Genomic DNA, 18,241 nt, shown 5'->3' with positions numbered 1-18,241 from the left:
CTACAACCTCCACAAGGTAGAGCAGCTAGAGAATGGCAAACAGGTCCCCTGGGTTAAACAGCATCATCTATTCTAAAGCGTGATTTTTGCAGAGGCTTATTTTAGAGCCCCCTATGATTCGTGTATTCTGGCATCACACTACAAAAGTCACTCCAATGGAGTATGACAATTGACAAATTGATGCTTTTGCATCAAAATGGTGGAAAGCCACACGTCTATTACAGGAAGATAGAGCTGCTGCTCCCACCTTGTTTGCCACTATTCTTTAAGTGTTTCTGAAGTCAACACTAATTATCACTTGTTAATTATCGATTTCCCTGTATTTACTAGTAGAAAAATGATAAATCTCTAGCTATTTTATGGCATCTGCAAGCATAGTAGGCCTTGATTGTTTTTGCTACGACAATAATTATGATTATTTTAAAAATTTTTATTAATTATTGCTATGGCAATAAATTACAAAAAATTGTATCTAATACTTTGTCAACATGAGTTGCCAAAGCAGCTGCTTGTGTATTTATGAGAAAACTCTTTTATGCTTAAACCACTGGGGTTTTTTTTCCCAATAGTCAACTACTCTATTATTTTCTGTACACTGAAAACTACAGATAACACATACTGGTATAAGAAAGAAGGTAAGACAAAGAGCAACACAACAACCGAAATAAGAAACCGTAAGGTTGAAACGATTTTGCTGCGGTTGAGTCAAAGAGAAAAAAAAAGTCTAGTGAGTCAAATCCTTGAGAAAAGTTCTGTCCATCACACTTTGAAGTTTAAAGCTTGCTGAGCATAATCTCTGTACAAAACAAACCCCTTACATTTTATCTACAGCAACACTGCCCATTGAAAATCCTTCACATATTTCAGATGACAGATACTATGAAAGAAAGGCCTGTACCAGTATAACAAATTGAAGCTCCCAGGTGAAACACGTGCCAAGAATTTGCTTTTTCCTTTTATGCAATGTCATGTTTGTACCTGACAGCCAAAAATTCTCTTTGGAGGGGTCTAACTCTACAGTAGATTGTAGATTTCAGACTTCATTACGAAAAATCTTGCAAAATAACTAACAGAAGTCCATAAAATTTGAAGGCACCACCACTGTAGGTACATTACTTCAACTTTTTCCAGTATAATTTACAAGACTTAGTAATTTGCCAAACCTTAGGAACACGTGCCAGAATTTTCTGTGCTCACTGATTTCCAAAAGCTATTTTTATGGTGCACAGTAAGACCAGATATTGTCCCCCAAGACATACTGCACTTGGATTCCACAGTGAATGGCATCACCACAGGGACCAACTGTATTCAGCAGACAGCTATGGTATTTATTATTGTTGTTACTACATCTTTATGAACTTAAGAAGCACATTCAATTTGGTTACCACTATACCAGGCACAGTATAAAAATAAAACGAATGCCTCATGTTTGTATTTTTCAGTTATATGGACTCTGCAGTTTCACTGCTACTACCTTCCCTCCTTGCCACCAGGCAATTTCAGAATTAGAGCCAGCTGTCTTCCATAGGAGATGGCCATCCTATAGAAATGATTAAAACACACTGTGAAGTATTAGTAAGTGTGTAATGAGTGCCTCCTTTACCACCAGCACCCTGGTAACTCTGTCTTAAAACACACATGTAACTATACAACCTGCCATTAAGACACTTTACAAGTAAGACACACCACAACAAAATTTTGATTTATTAGAATTTCCAAGTATTCATCAGCCAAATAAATTGATGAAAGAAGTGAAGAACTAAACCAAAAACTTCTTTAACTCTGTAGCTGCACCTCAATGCTGTTCTGAGTCCTTGAGCTTAAATGAATCCAAAATACAGAGGTTTTTTTCATCAGAGATAAACACACCAGGGACGTCATCTGTCTGACTAATGAGGCAAAAATACCTGTTGAGAGGCTGGCCAATTAGGTAGGGGGTGTTTTAAACTAGAAATGATGGTATACAGAGCAATTCCTCAACGACCAAGTAAGAAAGCTGGGGATAGGGCAGGCAAGACGAGTGCCCTGGTTGGTAAGAACACAAAGGCAATCCACACAATTCAGACGAAGTAGAATCCCCTTGAGCACAGGCATATAAGGAATAAGGGAAGCAGAACAGCCTTGTGGGGAAAGCTCTCAAGCATGTTCTGGGGAATTGGCGTGCTTGGCTGTCTCTCTGGCATGCCTCTACACTGATGCACGCGGCATGGGGAACAAGGAGGAGTTACAAGTGTGTGCAGCCACAGGGCTATGACCTCTCTGGGATCGTGGAGTTGTGGTGGGATAATTCATATGACTGGAAGGCTGCAATTGAGGAATACAGACATTTTAGGAAGGACAGGCTGGGAAGGCTAAGGGGAGACCTTATTGCTCTCTGTAGCTACCTGAAAGGAGGCTGTAGACAGTGAGTGTCAGTCTTTTCCCAAGCAGCAAGCTACAGAACAAGATGAAATGGCCTCAGGTTGTACCAGAGGAGGTTTAAATCAGATATCAGGAAAAATTTCTCCACTGAAAGGGCGGTCAAGCATTGGAACAGGCTGCCCAGGGAAGTGGCTGACTCAGCATCCCTGGAGGCGTTCAAAAGAGATTTAGATGTGGCACTTCAGGACATGGTTTACTGGGACTTGGCAGCATTAGGTTTACAGCTGGACTTGATCTTAAAGGTCTTTTCCAAGCTAAATAATTCCATCATTTTAAGACGAGAAGAGGGAGTTGTCCTTTACAAAAGACAGCAGCTAGAGTGTGTGGAGCCCTCCCTGGGGTCAGGAGAAGTCAGGAGTCAGGCAAGAGCTTATGGGTAAAGATTAGCAGGCAGACCAACAGTGGTGCTGTTGTAGTAGATGTCTGCTAAAAGACTTCCTGATCAGGAAAATGAAACAGATGAGACCCTTTCTGAACAACTGGAGGAAGCCTCATATGCACAGGCCTCGTGGAGAATTTCAGCCTCCCTGGTATCTGCTGGAGGGGCAACAATAGGATGAAATATTCTAGGAGATTTCTTGAGGCTCTGATGACAACTTCCTGACACAGGTGACTGAGTAGTGAAGAAGGAGAGGTATTGTGCTGGACCTGATACTTAAAAAAAAGGAAGAACTGGTCAAGGACATGAAAGTTTGAAGCAGCCTTGGCTACAGTGACCACAAGATAGTAGGATTCAGGATCCTAAGAGAAGGGAGAAAGGCAAAAAAACAGGACCACAGACCTGCACTGCAGAAGAGCTGATTTCAATCTCTTCAGGTACCTGCTTAGAAGAATCCCACGGGATACAGCCCTGCAGAGAAAAGGGGTGCAGGACAGCTGGCTAACATTCAGAAATCACCTCCTCTAAGCAAAAGAAAGGTCCACCCCAACAAGTAGGAAACACAGCTAGGGTAGCAGAAAGTTTGTATGGGTAAGTAAGAAGCTCCTAACTGAACCTGGGCGTTAAAAGGAAGAGTACAAGAGGCAGAAGTGGGGTCAGATGACTGAGGAACAGACTTGCTGCCAAATCATGCAAGGATCTGAAGAGCAACAAGGACTCCATAAGTACATGAATAGCAAAAGGAACACTAGGGAAAATGTGGGCCTTCTGCTGAATCAGGAAGGGAACCTGATAACAAAGGACACAGAAAAGGCCAAAGTACTCAGTGCCTTCTTTGCCTCAGTCTTTACTAATAACAACACCCTTCAGGAATCCAGGTCCCCAAAACCAGAAGGAAAGTCTGGAGCAAAGACAATTCACCCTTGGTGGGGAGTCACCAGGTTAGGGAGAGCTTAAGCAAACTGGACATAGGTTAAGTCCTAATGGTTTAATGGGTGGCACACATGGGTGCTGACAGACAAGGATGATGCCATTGCAAGGCCACTAATGAATGGTCATGGCAGCAGGGAGAGATTCTGTAACACTGGAGGAGAGCAAATGTCACCGTCTTCAGGAATAGCAAGCGAACTACCGGCTAATCAGCACCACCTCCATCCCTGGTGACTGAAGGTGATGTAGGAAATCCTCCTGCAAGCATTCCCAAACATGTGAAAGACAAGGTGGTGACTGGGAGCAGTCAGCAGGGTTTTAGAAAGGGGCAGTCAGGCTTGACACTTCCACAATGAGATGACTACTTGGTGGGTGAGGCATGTTTTCTGCATCAACTTTAGTAAGCCTCAAACACTGTCTCCCATAGCATTATCACAGACAAGCTGACAATGTGTGGGTTAGCTAACAGGACAGCGATGTGGACTGAAAACTGGTGGAACAGCTGGGCACTGGAGGGTTGTGACCATTAGCACAAAGTAAAGTTGGAGGCAAGTCACTACTGAGGTACCCCAGTGGTCAATATTGGGACCAGTACTGTTCAACATCTTCATTTTTGACCTGGATACTCTGACACAGTGCACCTTTACCAAATTTGCAATGACAAAAAACAGGGGAGAAGCCAATACACCATATGGTTCAGTCACCTTTCAGAAGGACCTGAACAGGCTGAAGAAATGGGCTGATGAGAATCTCATGTAGTTCAACAAGGGGAAGTGCCAAGTCCTGCGCCAGGGAGGGACAACACTGGGCACCAGTACATGCTGAGGGCTACCCAGCTGGAAAGAATAGGACCTGGAAGTCCTTGTGGACAAGCTGAACAAGCTAGCAACTGACCCTTGTGGCAAGAAGCCCAACAGTATTCTGGGCTGCATTAGGTAGTGTGTTGCCAGCAGGTTGAAGGAGGTGACCCTTCCTCTCTACCCAGCTGGTGAGGCTGCACCTGGAGTACTTTGCCCCTTTGCCTCTCCAGTACAATAAAGATAGGGACTTACTGGAGCATGACTTACTTTAAGCACCACAATGATGCTTAAAGGACTGGAGCATCCCTCCTGTGAGGAAAGGCTGAAGAGCTCAGACTATTCAGCCTGGAGAGCAGAAGCCTCAGGGAGGGTCTCATCAATGAGTATAAATGGCTGGACTGGCTAATATGTCAAAAGACCAGGCAGATTTAATTATACACATTACTGTCTGCTTCACTTACAAAACAAGTTTCCCTCCAAATCCTGGAACTATGAAACCATTATTTTTCAAAATGGAAAAATATACATCCCTTAGTAATCCAAATGCCGTTCTGAGCTTTCACAGTAGTTATTTTGGATGAGGAAAAAACATAACATATTCAGGTCCAACATACAATTTATATTTAACTTAACACTACAAGAAATGGAGTTGACCTTGTATGAATTTCCACTGTAAGAGCAGGTTTTGCTAATGGCAATTACTACCATGGACTTTGTAATTTACAGGAAACATTATCTTGCATTTCTTAATATAGAACCCAGTACTTAAACACTAAAAATATGCTGGACTTCTATAATGAAGTCTGATAGAAGCCTGTATTCATCCTTTTTTAAATCTTAACTCTCTTAAAAGATAAGGAAACCATGAAGATGCTTATCAGAGATTCATATTTAGAAAGGCATGTACAACTGATTGTTATAATTATTTGCCAAAACCAAGACTCAGTCTTTGTAATAAATTGCATTTTGGCATTTTTACTGAAATTTCAAGTTAAAAGTTTAACTGGTATGTCATTAGTGATTAAAGTTCAAGAGCAGCATGAATACTAACCCAAGTATTCCGCTTTCAGGAATAACAAGTAACAGCCTACATATATTGACTAGGTTAACTGTGACATCACTAGCTGATGGAAATAATCCTGCCTACCACTTTGTTCAAATAATTTGGGTATTTTTTTAGAGAAAGCTACATACCATAATCGAAAGAAGGCAAGTAATCGCTCACTAACCTCTGCTTCAGCTGCTTGTGATTGTAGGAGCTGTCGTATACGAAGAATGTCCTTCTCTATTTGTTGAATTCTTGCCACCCTCACCTGAAATGAATGCATTTTCATGTTTGATTTTGTTAAAAAACTCCTTTTACTTACTGTATAGATTGACAATATACAGATTTCTTTGCAAATACTGCCGAATACAATCCAAACCTACTTCATTCATGTGGCAATTCAAGTATTCTTCATAATAAAACATAGGCATGATTGCAAACATTCAAAACATTGTGAGTAGCTGGGTTTTTAAAAAAACTGATACTCATTTGGATACAATAGGTCATCACACAGTACACACTGAAGTATAAAAAACCACTCCAGTTAACTTGCACAATTCTCCTGTTTCAGAAAACTGGCATTTTGGGCAATGTTTAGCAATTTATTTTACTTTCATCTCAAATGTTACAAATCTACTTGCCTTACAGAGACTTGCGAGAGATTTATATTTGCAGAACATCTTGAAGGGATGAAAACCTGAATGACTTCTATTATATTCAGTTATTACAATGATTTGGGATTTTTGCTTATGCACAGCCTCTGAATATTTTCTGCTCCTACAAATCTCAAAGAATTTAACAGTCTAAATATGAAGACAACTACATACTGCTTCTTTGGTCTGTCTAGGATTTCTGAATCAGAGTCTGTAACAGCCATATTGCTACTCATTTCCCACTGCAACCATCCTGTGGTTAGTAAAGGGAATGTTAAAAACAAACACTACAGGATATATATACTCAATACAAGTTGTACTGTGAAGCAGTGTGTGTGTATATATATATATATAAAAATCCCTATATGAGCTTGATAATTTAATAATGTGACATCATTTGACTTTAGAAGTGGGCATAAAATAATCAGCTCAATCATATGAGGATATGAAGAGAACGCCGAACTGATTGAATACTTTTTGTGTGTGTGATGAAAAGCTTAATGAAATGGACATATAGTTGAAAGAAATATCCTGATTCTTTTACCTGATTAACATTTACAATGCTATACTAAAAAAGAAAAGGCTTTGTGCATCTAGTGGATGCTGCAAGGACCATTATAACAACCAATCTCATTTAACATGTTTATAATCTGAAAATGGGAAAGGTGCTAATGCCAAGGTACACATGGAATAGAAACATTGTTACCTAGAAATTTTAGGAAAATGTAATCACAAAATAGAATGAATTCCTGAAACATGTATCATAAGCAGTTATGGGAAAAGTACCATAAACATCAGCATTTAGTAGAGATGCAAAGCTACAACACTAAACTATAAATTTGGTTTGAATTGATAAAACAAATTATCAGAAAATATGCCAATAAAAATATGAAAGCTGCACACAGAAGTTTCTGGTTAACATGAGGCAAACAGAAAATTCATCCCCCTCTTTGCTTCTGGATCAAGAAATTATTAAGCATTAGAAAGACAATAAAAATATATTCCTGGAAATTACTGTTGGTGATGTGATGCATAACTGACAGAACGTGTCCCTCATTGTCTTTCAGGACAACTTCAATTTCTCCTGAATCTTTCTGTGTAACTGGAAATTTACGCATAAAGGGCATCAAAAGAATGTGAGTATCTGTACATACACACCTAAACATTGGAAATTACTTTTGTGCAGATGCAAGAAAATAAATATTGCATGATTTGTCCAGTATCACTGATGGGAGTCCTCAAAAGGGACTGGAATTCGATCCACCCTTTCCAATTTTAGTCCAGAGATTTAAACATCAGACCATTCTTCCTTCTGCTAATACAATATTCATATTACAGCAAAATTGAGGAGTTCCATTATCCAGGAGCATATTTTGTACCTAACACTGTACAAGTAGAACAAAGAATGCATTTCTTGCCACAACGGGGTACAGCCTAACAGCAAACATACAAAAACAGAGGTATACAATCAAACAAGCACCAGGAATGGTTTTAACTTTGGAACCTATGAAAGAAACATCACTTTTCATTCCTATTTGTTTACAGTATATTCCCATTCATTGTAATATTTACTCATTACCTTTATTAACATAAAATTGTTGGATAAAGCAACTTAACTTTCAGTTACAAATTATTTGTATGTCACTGTTCCAGTAAGACTTCTAACGAAAAAAATTCCCCATATTCACAGTGACAGAAAAAGTCACTGTCTAGAAAGTAAAAATAAGGAATACTGTTTTGTTTTTAAAAGGCTAGGTTTTTTCCCCCCAAATAAAGATACATAATAAACAAAGTTATTAATGTGTTGGTCTACATATACAAATAAGATGACTGTATGAATCTAACCAGTACTGAAATCTTCATCAGTGCAAGACTACAGGATCCAAATTTTCTTTTATCTTTAGTGGTTTGCTGTTTTAACAAATTTTTAAGGATCTTGAAATAAATTCCTATGAGAATGATAATTTCTTGTGAGATTTTAAGGAACTCTAAACAAAAAACCAAAAAAACAAACAAAAAGACAGAGATCCTTCTTGTTCTGGCATGAAGGAAAAAAACTATGTGAACATGATTTCAGTCTTGGAATTGGAAATATTTTATATTTTACAGAATATAAATAAGAAGTTTGTTTCTCCTTATCACTAACTATATAGGCCATAACATTTGAAGAATCAAAATAAAACCTGGATAAGTATGCTTTCTTGTTTTCTCAAGGAAGAACTACCATCTGAAATTACAAATTTCAGGGAAAAGTACAAGTTAGAGTAAATAATTAAGCTAAAACAAATTGCTAACAGTCTTCCAATGCATCTTCCTGAATAACTGTTGGACATGTGCTTGGGTATAATCTTCATAAAACATAACATCAACAGTGAGCTGCTGCGATCTAACTTGCTTCAGAAAGAGGAGGTTAAAGGAAACAAAGCCTAGTCATGACAGTTGAAAGAGAGAAGGCCATTATTATTTCAGAGGTCCACAAGAGTGACTACTGCATCAGTTATCTGGGCAACAGCAGGTTATCAGCTCTCTCACAGAATAATTTTTGGGACTCTAAGACAGACATGTATGCCAGCCTTTAACAGCTGAACCACTCTCTCCCTTCAACCTCTATTTTGCATTCTATTGTGTGTCACAATCACTTAGGGTAGAGGCAAAATACAGAACAGAAAGTTGAAAAGCTAGCAAGTTCATTATCCTTGCCAAACATGAATGTTTCAGTTAGCACATTGAAACATCAGTGTGAAATTATCCAGAACTTGCTTTTAGGTATTTGTACACCAATGAAGTTCTACACATTTTTGGCATCTGTCCTTGGTAAAATGAAATCAAGGGGAATTACCAGTCAAACTCACAAGAACCGCATGCAGAATTAGTTACTTCCTATTTTATAATCTTTATATAATCACAATAGACACTGTAATTTCTGTATTATATCTATATAGAGCGAAACAGTTGTGATAAACCCATGGACAAACATTAATTCAGAAAACTACACAGTATTTCAACATCATCTTGGTAGCATTTTTCCCCCACAACATTACAGAAGAACAAGCAGGAAAGAAGCTACTTCAGGGACAACTTAATTACTTTCATAACTACAGTCAAATTGTTCACCTGGAAAGTTTCATTTATTCTCTGCCTGAGTGCATTTAGAATTTTGCCAACAGCCTGGCCTACCTATTTAGTTTAATTTACCTTACTCCAGCTTAAGCTTGTTAGCAGCGAGGCAACGCTCCCAGAAGTTCTACTGTCAATGCCCTCACACTTTCTTCTGCAACAGGGCTAACCAGACATCTGCAGACAATCCTGACTGCTCTGCCTTCACTCAGGACTGGCTGACACAAGCCGCACAGCTAATTCCTGCAGTGCATCACCACTGATAACACAGCCATGCAGCTTCCAGATCAGAGACAGTTACTATCCAGGCAGATTAAATTTGGGTCTGTCGGAGTATATCTATACAGACAAATCCCTACACAGCCTTTATGTACATATCTGACAACGGCAGGATAACTGTTTTGCTAATACTTACGACCATATGAATTTTCTGAAAAGTCCTACTCAATTATTCACTTTAAAATGTAAAGCTGCCTTTCTAATTATGAACAAAAATTTATTAGAAGCATTTGTTATGTAGCAAAATTTTTGTTACGTCGCAAGATTTTGTGTTGAGTAAACCTAGCAAGAAAAATACAACCTAAAGAAACTATTTTTATTGAAAGGACTTATTTTTGTAACATTCACCATAAAAAAACAACAAACCACAACGCCAAACAAAAAACACACCAACAAATTACCTTAGCAAGCTGGTTATTTAACATCTCTGGAAATAAACGGTAATAAATAATTCAAATTGTCACTCTACTACTGCAAGGGAATAGTTTTTGTAACCAGCAAGCAACTGATTATTCCACTTACAGTTTTCACACAATTACATTCTATACTTCCAAATGTGCATGTGATTTGCATACAGAATTGTTCATGTTGTAATCATGAATACAAAACAACTCTTGGTGACAGCAAACAACTTCCAGACATGTATGTGAACTACATTTTACTTTAATACCTTTTTTTCAGAGATTATTCCTTGACATATGGTTTCTGGTTAAGGAACTTAACAATAGTAGCTGGATTTTATTCTAAACTTAAAAGCATGAAAAAACCTAGCTTGACAGATGCAAAATAAAGCAGTTACAAATACATGTTTGTTTGAAGGTAAAACGGTAATAAATTATAAGCAAATAATTAAAAAATACTTCCTTTTGAAGTTGCCCACTTCTGCCTATTCACAAGCCTTCTTTTAAACTGGCAGAGGATGGTACTTCTTACTGAGCAGTTACTTCCTATATTCTGATTCCTTTTTTTTTGTATTTGAAAGGCTAACTAAATGCTCTAAGATATCACCGTGTTTACACAGAGTTTAAAGACAAAGCCACCAATAATTTAATAAAAATGCAGGAAAACTTTTTCTATTTCTTCTGAAAATGAAGGACAAACTATACCTGTGCTCGTTTCTCCATGTCCTGACAAGTACCTAATTGTTCTTCCATCGCAGCTCTGATTTGCCTTGCCTCATACTCCAGCTGCCTTCTGGTCATATCTGTTTGCAAGGAGAACTGAAATTGAAGTACAGAGAAGGCATTTTAGTAAGTAACATTTATGTAAACCATGTATTTCCCTGAACAAAAGCAGAACAACTACCTTTCCACACTAAACTTCATAGACAAGCAAAACGTAATAACAGATCCTTAAAATATGACTGCATTATTAAAAACAAGAACACATAATGTTTAACCAACAGCCTACCTGCAAGTTTTGTCAAATAACTAAATGTAACAGATAAACGCTGAGACAGCATCATTCATTACAAGCCAGGAACATCTGGCTATTAATGTATGTCAACATATCAACAAAACTGTTACGCGTGCCATCTGAATCTGTATTTTGAAAAATACTCAGAAGTATCAAACTACCGCACATAGTCACAGTATTCACATTACCGCTGTCTACCCTACTTTTAACTGTCCTGTGAAAAAAGCGCAAGTGTTCAATTAAGGAACAACAACATAGCTTAAAGGAAGACATTCCATCTGATAGATTTTTCAAGGCCAGAGCAAAGCACTTCACTGGTTTTGGACAATTAATCAGTTTGCAAATAAATGAGTCTCCAAGAGCAGCCCTGCCATAAGACTTCACTGATGTCAATTCAGAGAATCACAAAGAGACAATCATTGACAAATATGTAAAATGCTACTAAAAAGAACGGGATCTGTGATTTTGTTGTGCATGGAGTAAGTAGTAATGGACATAAATTACAACAAAAGATATTTAGCGTAGCTGTTAAGTAAGACATTCTAGTCATAAGAAGAGCTAAGTTAATTCATTACCTACGAAAACGGGGAGACAATCTTAAAACCTACAGTACGACTGACACAGATACAGCTCACAGTGCCTTTGGGAATGGGTTGCACTTCCTCAAGATCCTTTTTGGACCCTGTCCCCTTGCTTCTGGCGCTCTGATAAGCTCAGCCATGACTCAGTGTTACATTTGCTGAAGTCCAGCTGCTTCAACTCAGTCACAGAAATTTTTCCATAGTCTGTTTCCACTTCCAGGAGGCTGTTATTCCTGATCAGGTATGACTGTAAAGGTGGGCAATCAGGTCTTCCCAACACTGTAACGTGAAGGAATGCACTGCAAATATATCCAAGCTGCTAGTTCTAACAGGCAAAGCTGTTATTCTCTGGGATATCAGACATCTTCATTATCCCTGATAATGGTGACTTCACTATGAATAGTTTGGAGATGCCAAGGTAAAAGCCTGGAGTAACAATACCTGCATAGGCCACAGCATCACTTTACTTGCTGTTAGGAATTAAAAAGCTCCTGTATACACTGTCTCTTAGCCTAACACTGCTCTCAAAACTAAAATAAATCACTAAATAACAAAATGGATAAAAAGACCTTTGGGCAACAGAGTTAAAGAAGTGTACTGAGATGTAATTAATTTGTTGTAATTTTTCAGTTCTCTCTATCACTGACATTGACAGGCATGAGTTTCAATGTGTAAAATTAGAAATGAAAAAATGCATTATTTAGGCTAAGTCGCTTTACAGAGTGAGTAAAAAAATGTTTTAGATTAAAATTATAGTAGAGAATCTCACCAAATTCATAAAATATAGACAACATCTAAACAAAGACCATTGCAATAGATACATGACCCAAACATACTGAAGCCACTTACATTTTCAGTAAGGGGGAGACTATCAATCCTTTTAGTCAGGTTCTGAAGCTGGGCATAATACCAGTCCTTTTCTTTCTCTTCCTTCTCAAGCTCCGCAAGCAGAAGAGATCTATTAAAACCAGAAGTGGGAACTGTATCACTATTAAGACCTCATTATCATATTTAGGTACAGAAATAGGCATTGATACCCATTATAAAAAAAGTTTTAATTACAGATTCATAGAATTGATACAAGAATTATTTACTTTTAAAAAGAAAAAGGAACATGGCCTTGGGAGAAGGCACAGGCACCATAAACATGTCAGGCTGGGGCACAACAAGGTAAACTCAAGTTGAACCAAATGGTTAATGAGACCAAACAGAAGATTACTGGAAGTTCGTGTAAACTGTCCCTATGAGCATACTAAAAGGTCCACCCTCAAGCAAAAAGCCCCCTCCCAACAAAGCTTCCCTTCTTCCCCGGTTCCCCTCCCCCCCCCACCCAACATGGGCAGTGTAAAACAACACGGTACCTTTAAATGGAGACAACCCCCCGAGAAAGCTAAGATTAATATACACAGACTACCAAGAAAAATACTGTGAGAAATTTTATATACTATTTTATCAATCCTTCATGAACTATGTCTATACAGCAATAAATTTTATGAATATAGTTATGTAGTGTTCATGGTTACAACACTTTTCAAAATGTGTATTAACATTTTCTGGCAAAATCTGGCTAGTAGGAGCACACAACGAAACGACTCAGGTTGAGTTTTTTGTTTGTTTTTAAATACAAGGTTATTAGTTTCTTATAAATGCTTTCCGTGAGCACTCTTCTTCCTCCTGACATTTTAATACTGCTCATTAACAGAAATGCTAAAATCAACACTTAACTCAAGAGACAGAAAGTTGCACACAAGTTTTCCCAGTATTATTTCCTATCCCTTAACTTCTGCACCCTTCTCTCTAAACTCAGGCTGCGGTCTTCCTCAGCAAAAGCCATATGAACCTTTATAAAGCACACAAGAACATTACCAAAATTACTCTAAGTTAAGGAACAAAAACACTGCATGCAACAAAAATAAAAATTTCCCAACTACTCTGATAATGCATCCCAGCTGTGATTTGAGAGGAAGATAATGTAACTTCCATACCACAGAACTTCATGTAGAAGAAAGAATTTTAAAATATGTATTTTAAAGGATTTGTTCAAGGATTAGTTCCTTGTTTAAAAATGTTCCCAACTACTTTTGATGACTTAACATTTATATTCCATACCAAATGCCAGTGACCTGACCAGTGTTCAAATAGAAAATTAAAACTGACAGGATCCCTCACTTCAGCTGCAAGACTGAAAAACTACATGCATCTAAGAGTGCTGAATGTTTTAGAACATAAACAGAATGACAAATTTCCATATTTGATTCAGCAGTTACATTGAAACAGAATTGTTTAAGAATGTCAAGACTACACATTGTCATTTACTGTGCAGCTTTTACATCAGACAGGTTTGCTACTGAAATCAGTGAAAAGAAGCAAAGAGCAGCTATCAGGCCGTTGCAGGTAACGTAATTCCTCAGCCACAAGGATGGGGCTGGCATGAATTGCTTAAGTCCTTTAGACAGACTGAAGGGACAGCTAATAGTTCTCAGTGAAAGCCTGTGAGGAAAATCTTTTTTTTGGCTTTCCACCTGCCCATCCTCTTAACACTGGCACCTGATCTCTGCACACAAAAGGCATTCTGCATGGCTTCCCTTTTTACCAGTTTGGATGCCCATGCACTGGTTGTGTCCAGTTTGTGAAATCAAGAGCATAATAAATGCAAGCCTTATAAAAAGCATTTTTACCATATGAGGATTTACAAATGTGAAAGGACTGACTAATTCTGCCTCTGGATGTCAAAGAACTGGTAGAAGAATCCAGAGGGATTACTTTCAGCTAAGTGAACACGTGATTAAGTTCCTCCCATAAAATGTAGGATGTTCAGTTTGTGAGACACTGTCATTCAATCTGTTTTGACATGCACAACGGATGCTAGAAGCAAGAAAAGAACTTAGGAACCGACATAATGTGTGACCTGAGGGCAACTCCTTTAATTTAATAGTGTCATTTTTGCTTCTGAGTAATGCTTTATTTGGGATGACTAGTTTGGTATCACGGCTCCATGAGAATTCAGGTTTTAACAATGTCTTTAAGTCTCTCAGCACAAAGCCTGAAGGGCTAGTACAACTACAGTAGGTTGCACTTCAGTTCCCTTGAAAATAAGCAGCAAGTCTCTGTAGATGTATCTGGTAAGTTGCTCCCTGCACTTAACATTACTATCAGCTACTACACCAAGCAGAAGTACAGCTCTTTCTCAGCCTTCTGGAATTTCCTGAGGTTAGGAGAGCACTTCAGATGGAAGAGCTATTACTGATCATGGAAAAAAAAAATATGGGAAAACCCCTATGTATTTATTCCATTTTTTAATACCCCCCCCCCCTTTTTTTTTTTACTTCAGGACTTCCACAGTTACCAGAGAAAATTCTGTTCTCTCTCATTCACCATCAATTTCAGCGAGAATGCAGCAAAGCAAATGAAGCAAGCTTTTGGAACTTTACGCTATTTTTATGAGTTAATAAAGTTTCCAATTTGAACTGCTTTTCTGAAAGGTGGATATTTTGAAAGACTAACATTTTTGAAGCTCTCAATATAAGAAAAGTTGAATGAATACAGAAAACTTGTTTCTTCTTTTGGAAATCTCTGCATGACTATGCCAATGTTGTTATCAGTAGGAACCAAACTATATGCTACTCTACTTGCACTATGTAGATTGCAATTATAATTAATACTTTCACTTCAATTGATGAGTGATAAAATTCTTGAAAATGAAACACTGCTGATAGATGCCGTAAAGACTTAAGTCATTCAGTCAGCCAAAGGGAGATAAAAGTCAGGGGAGAACCAAGTCATGAGATGCAACAAAATGCTCAAAATCACATTAATTAAAAAAAAAAAAAAAGGAGTGGCAGAAACTAGAAGGAATAAACAAGTCATACAAACACTTTCATTTAAAAATTCATCATAAGATTGTCATCTTTGGTAGTAAATTACAGAATTTACAAAGGCGAGGTTATTAAATTTACTAAACTGCAGAAGGCAAACCAACACAGTAAGTAACATGCAATGATGCAGTGTGAAAAGTTTTGTTGCTGATACAGTGTCTTACCAAAAAATACCTGGAGACAGCCAGAGAGAAAGCAGGAGATATTTAATGAGTGTGTTCTGAACCGGCAACGTAAAAGCACACACCCTCCCACTTTTTTCCTCTTTTATTTTGACTTTGAAGTTAGAGGAGAGCTAAGCAAATGAGAAACAGGCAGATAATTTCATCTTCATCTGGTAAGTGAATAATTTGATTAATTTTCTTTCCTCAGAAGACCACTTTTAGCCAAGCTAAAGAATTTTTTCCATACAAACAAAATTTTAGCAATTGTTTTCGTTTTTCTTGTTTATATTAATAAACACCTAGTGAATTAGTTTATTAATAAACATCTTCTGAATTTCCCATGTTCACAAACACATATGATTTAGTCCATGATCAAACACTGTTGCTCATGAGCAGCATATATTGTGGCAGTGTGTTAAGATACCGAGTGGAAATATTCTCCTGCAGCAGGTTTCCAAACAATGTTATTTTCTTCTGAATCATTTTAATATTTTGAGGCTTGTCAAGTTCCATGAGTTCTCTGAAAGTCTGTTTAAGCGCAAAAATTATTCTATTAGCAATTAACATGTGTTTATATGTATGTTTAGAAACACATAAATTCAGTAAGTATGCCAAACGAGTTCAGACACAAGCACAGGAAAATAAATGGTTGATTTTCTTTCAGAAATTCCAGTGATTTCAGATGCATGGTCCTACATCCCCAGGTTCTGATGCATTTGGCTACCCAGGGTCCACATCAATGCCCTACACATTCCTACATGTCCCTTGAAACAAAAAAGAATAGCCCAGTTCAGACTGTCTATCACTTCAAAAGTAATTAAGCCAGAAGTGATATGGCCATGCCTCTACAGATCACCTTCTCCACAGAATAAATCTGTACCCCATCTGCTGTGACAGTAACACTGCCTAAACTCATCTGAAATTAAAATATCCTTATCCCTTTTTTTCAGCATTATTTGAACAAAGACCAGCTCTCACTGCCTAAGCTGTCTTTATTGCTGAGAAAAATGTCCAGAGAACTATGACCTTAGAATCGACGAGAGTGGAAAAGGATCACAGATTGTAAATCAGGTGTGCTAACCACCTTGAAGAACTCCAGCTGGTCTAAATTAACACTCCTTGTTCAAGTGACAGAGTTCATTTGAATTGTAACTGAAAGTCCTAAGTACACTTGAAGATTTTAGTATCACATGCAGTAAAAATCAGCACGGGAAGAACACAAACAAGTACACTGTTTTGTTAAGTGGAAAATGACAGACAGATTCTTGAAGACTGGGATGAGCAAGGGGGAAGAGATTCCCAGATTCCTGAATATTCTTATACAGCCTCTCAGGATTATAGATTTTATACAGCAGAACAAATACAATTAGTGATCCTGACTAGGGAAATAAAAACAAAAAAAACCCAGAAAAAAAAACCCCAGGAGTGGCTGCTAGAAAAGGCTCAGTATGGAAGTTACTTTCATTCCCCTGACAGGACCAGAAGAAAGAGACCTAGACATAGTACCTTGGAGGAAAAGTGTACTCCTTTCAGCTCTTGACTGCGAAAGTTTTAGCGAACACCAGGAAAGGCCCTTTAGAGGAGGGGTTTCTGAAGGGCTGCCTACAAACCACTATTACCCACCAAACTTCTGTATTAGGCCTCAAGTGGACTTTTTTGTTTGTAATGGCTACTAGGCATAAAAATACTATACTCTGTTTATTTGGTTTTGCAGCTCCCAGCTTGGCACCCCATCCATTAAGTAGCTGTCAATGACCAACTCTTTAGGAAACCCTGTCTTATAGACAGGCTTCTGAAAATACCTGGGATTTCAGTCAGATTCATCACATTGTTACTTTTTCAGCACTTAACAGTGGTGAGAAAACATCCAGGTGTTTGTGAAGCTCCACCTCTTCTCTCTAAATATTTTCAGATGCTGGCAATCTCCCAACCAAAATAAGGTAACCTTCAGCCAATGAGTAACAATGAAACACATGTGAAGAAGCAGTAGAAACAATATGCTGTGTTTAAGATATTTCATTTTTTATTGTGTGCGTCTAAATAAAATATAAATTCCTGTTTTCCTTACTTGTCAAGATAAATATACCATTGATCAGAATCATATACATGACAGCTAAATACTATGTCCATCAGTAAACCTTCATGTTAAAGTTAGAAGTCAATCCATGCTGGATGAATAAACAAAGTAATTTACCTCTCTTTTTCTAGCTCTTCTAAGTAACCAGTGCTTTCTCTGCTTCCATTCATAAATCCTCTTCTTGGAAATGATCCCATAGGAACAGGACTACACTCTCCTGAACGGCTTGACACAGACCCTTCCCGGCTCCCATATGAACGCACAGACATCTTTGGCCTTAACTTCACTCCAGGGAAGTTGGTACTTTCCAAGTTCAGTTCTGGGTAATAAAGAGCAAACGTTTTCAGAGTTGGAAGTTCAGCAGCACAAATTTAAAAGATAACTTCTATCTTAATTTCTTATTTCCTGAACAAATCTGTGACTTTCTGGTGGAAACATTTTGCACGGAAATCCACAGAAGAACATAGTGTGAATGAACCCAGTCTTAATCACATACTTCGAGAA

The 18,241-nt window shown here is 37.9% G+C and overlaps 1 protein-coding gene across 3 annotated transcripts in view; it reads right to left on the bottom strand.

Moving 5' to 3' along the window:
- Nucleotides 1–18,241, bottom strand: part of APC (APC regulator of WNT signaling pathway) — a 102,745-nt gene that overhangs the window by 30,129 nt on the left and 54,375 nt on the right. For all 3 annotated transcript variants that reach the window (XM_080371221.1, XM_080371223.1, XM_080371222.1), the window contains exons 4-7: nt 17,855–18,056; nt 12,471–12,579; nt 10,731–10,844; nt 5,760–5,843 (exon numbers count right to left, since the gene is read on the bottom strand). In XM_080371221.1, the coding sequence (XP_080227347.1) occupies nt 5,760–5,843; nt 10,731–10,844; nt 12,471–12,579; nt 17,855–18,056 (509 nt within the window). The remainder of the gene's footprint in view (nt 1–5,759; nt 5,844–10,730; nt 10,845–12,470; nt 12,580–17,854; nt 18,057–18,241) is intronic.

Source organism: Falco punctatus, assembly GCF_963210335.1.
Source record: "Falco punctatus genome assembly, chromosome: Z".
Lineage (NCBI taxonomy): Eukaryota > Metazoa > Chordata > Aves > Falconiformes > Falconidae > Falco > Falco punctatus.
The sequence above is the reverse complement of the archived record's forward strand: the minus strand, read 5'-3'. Positions and strand labels throughout refer to the sequence as shown.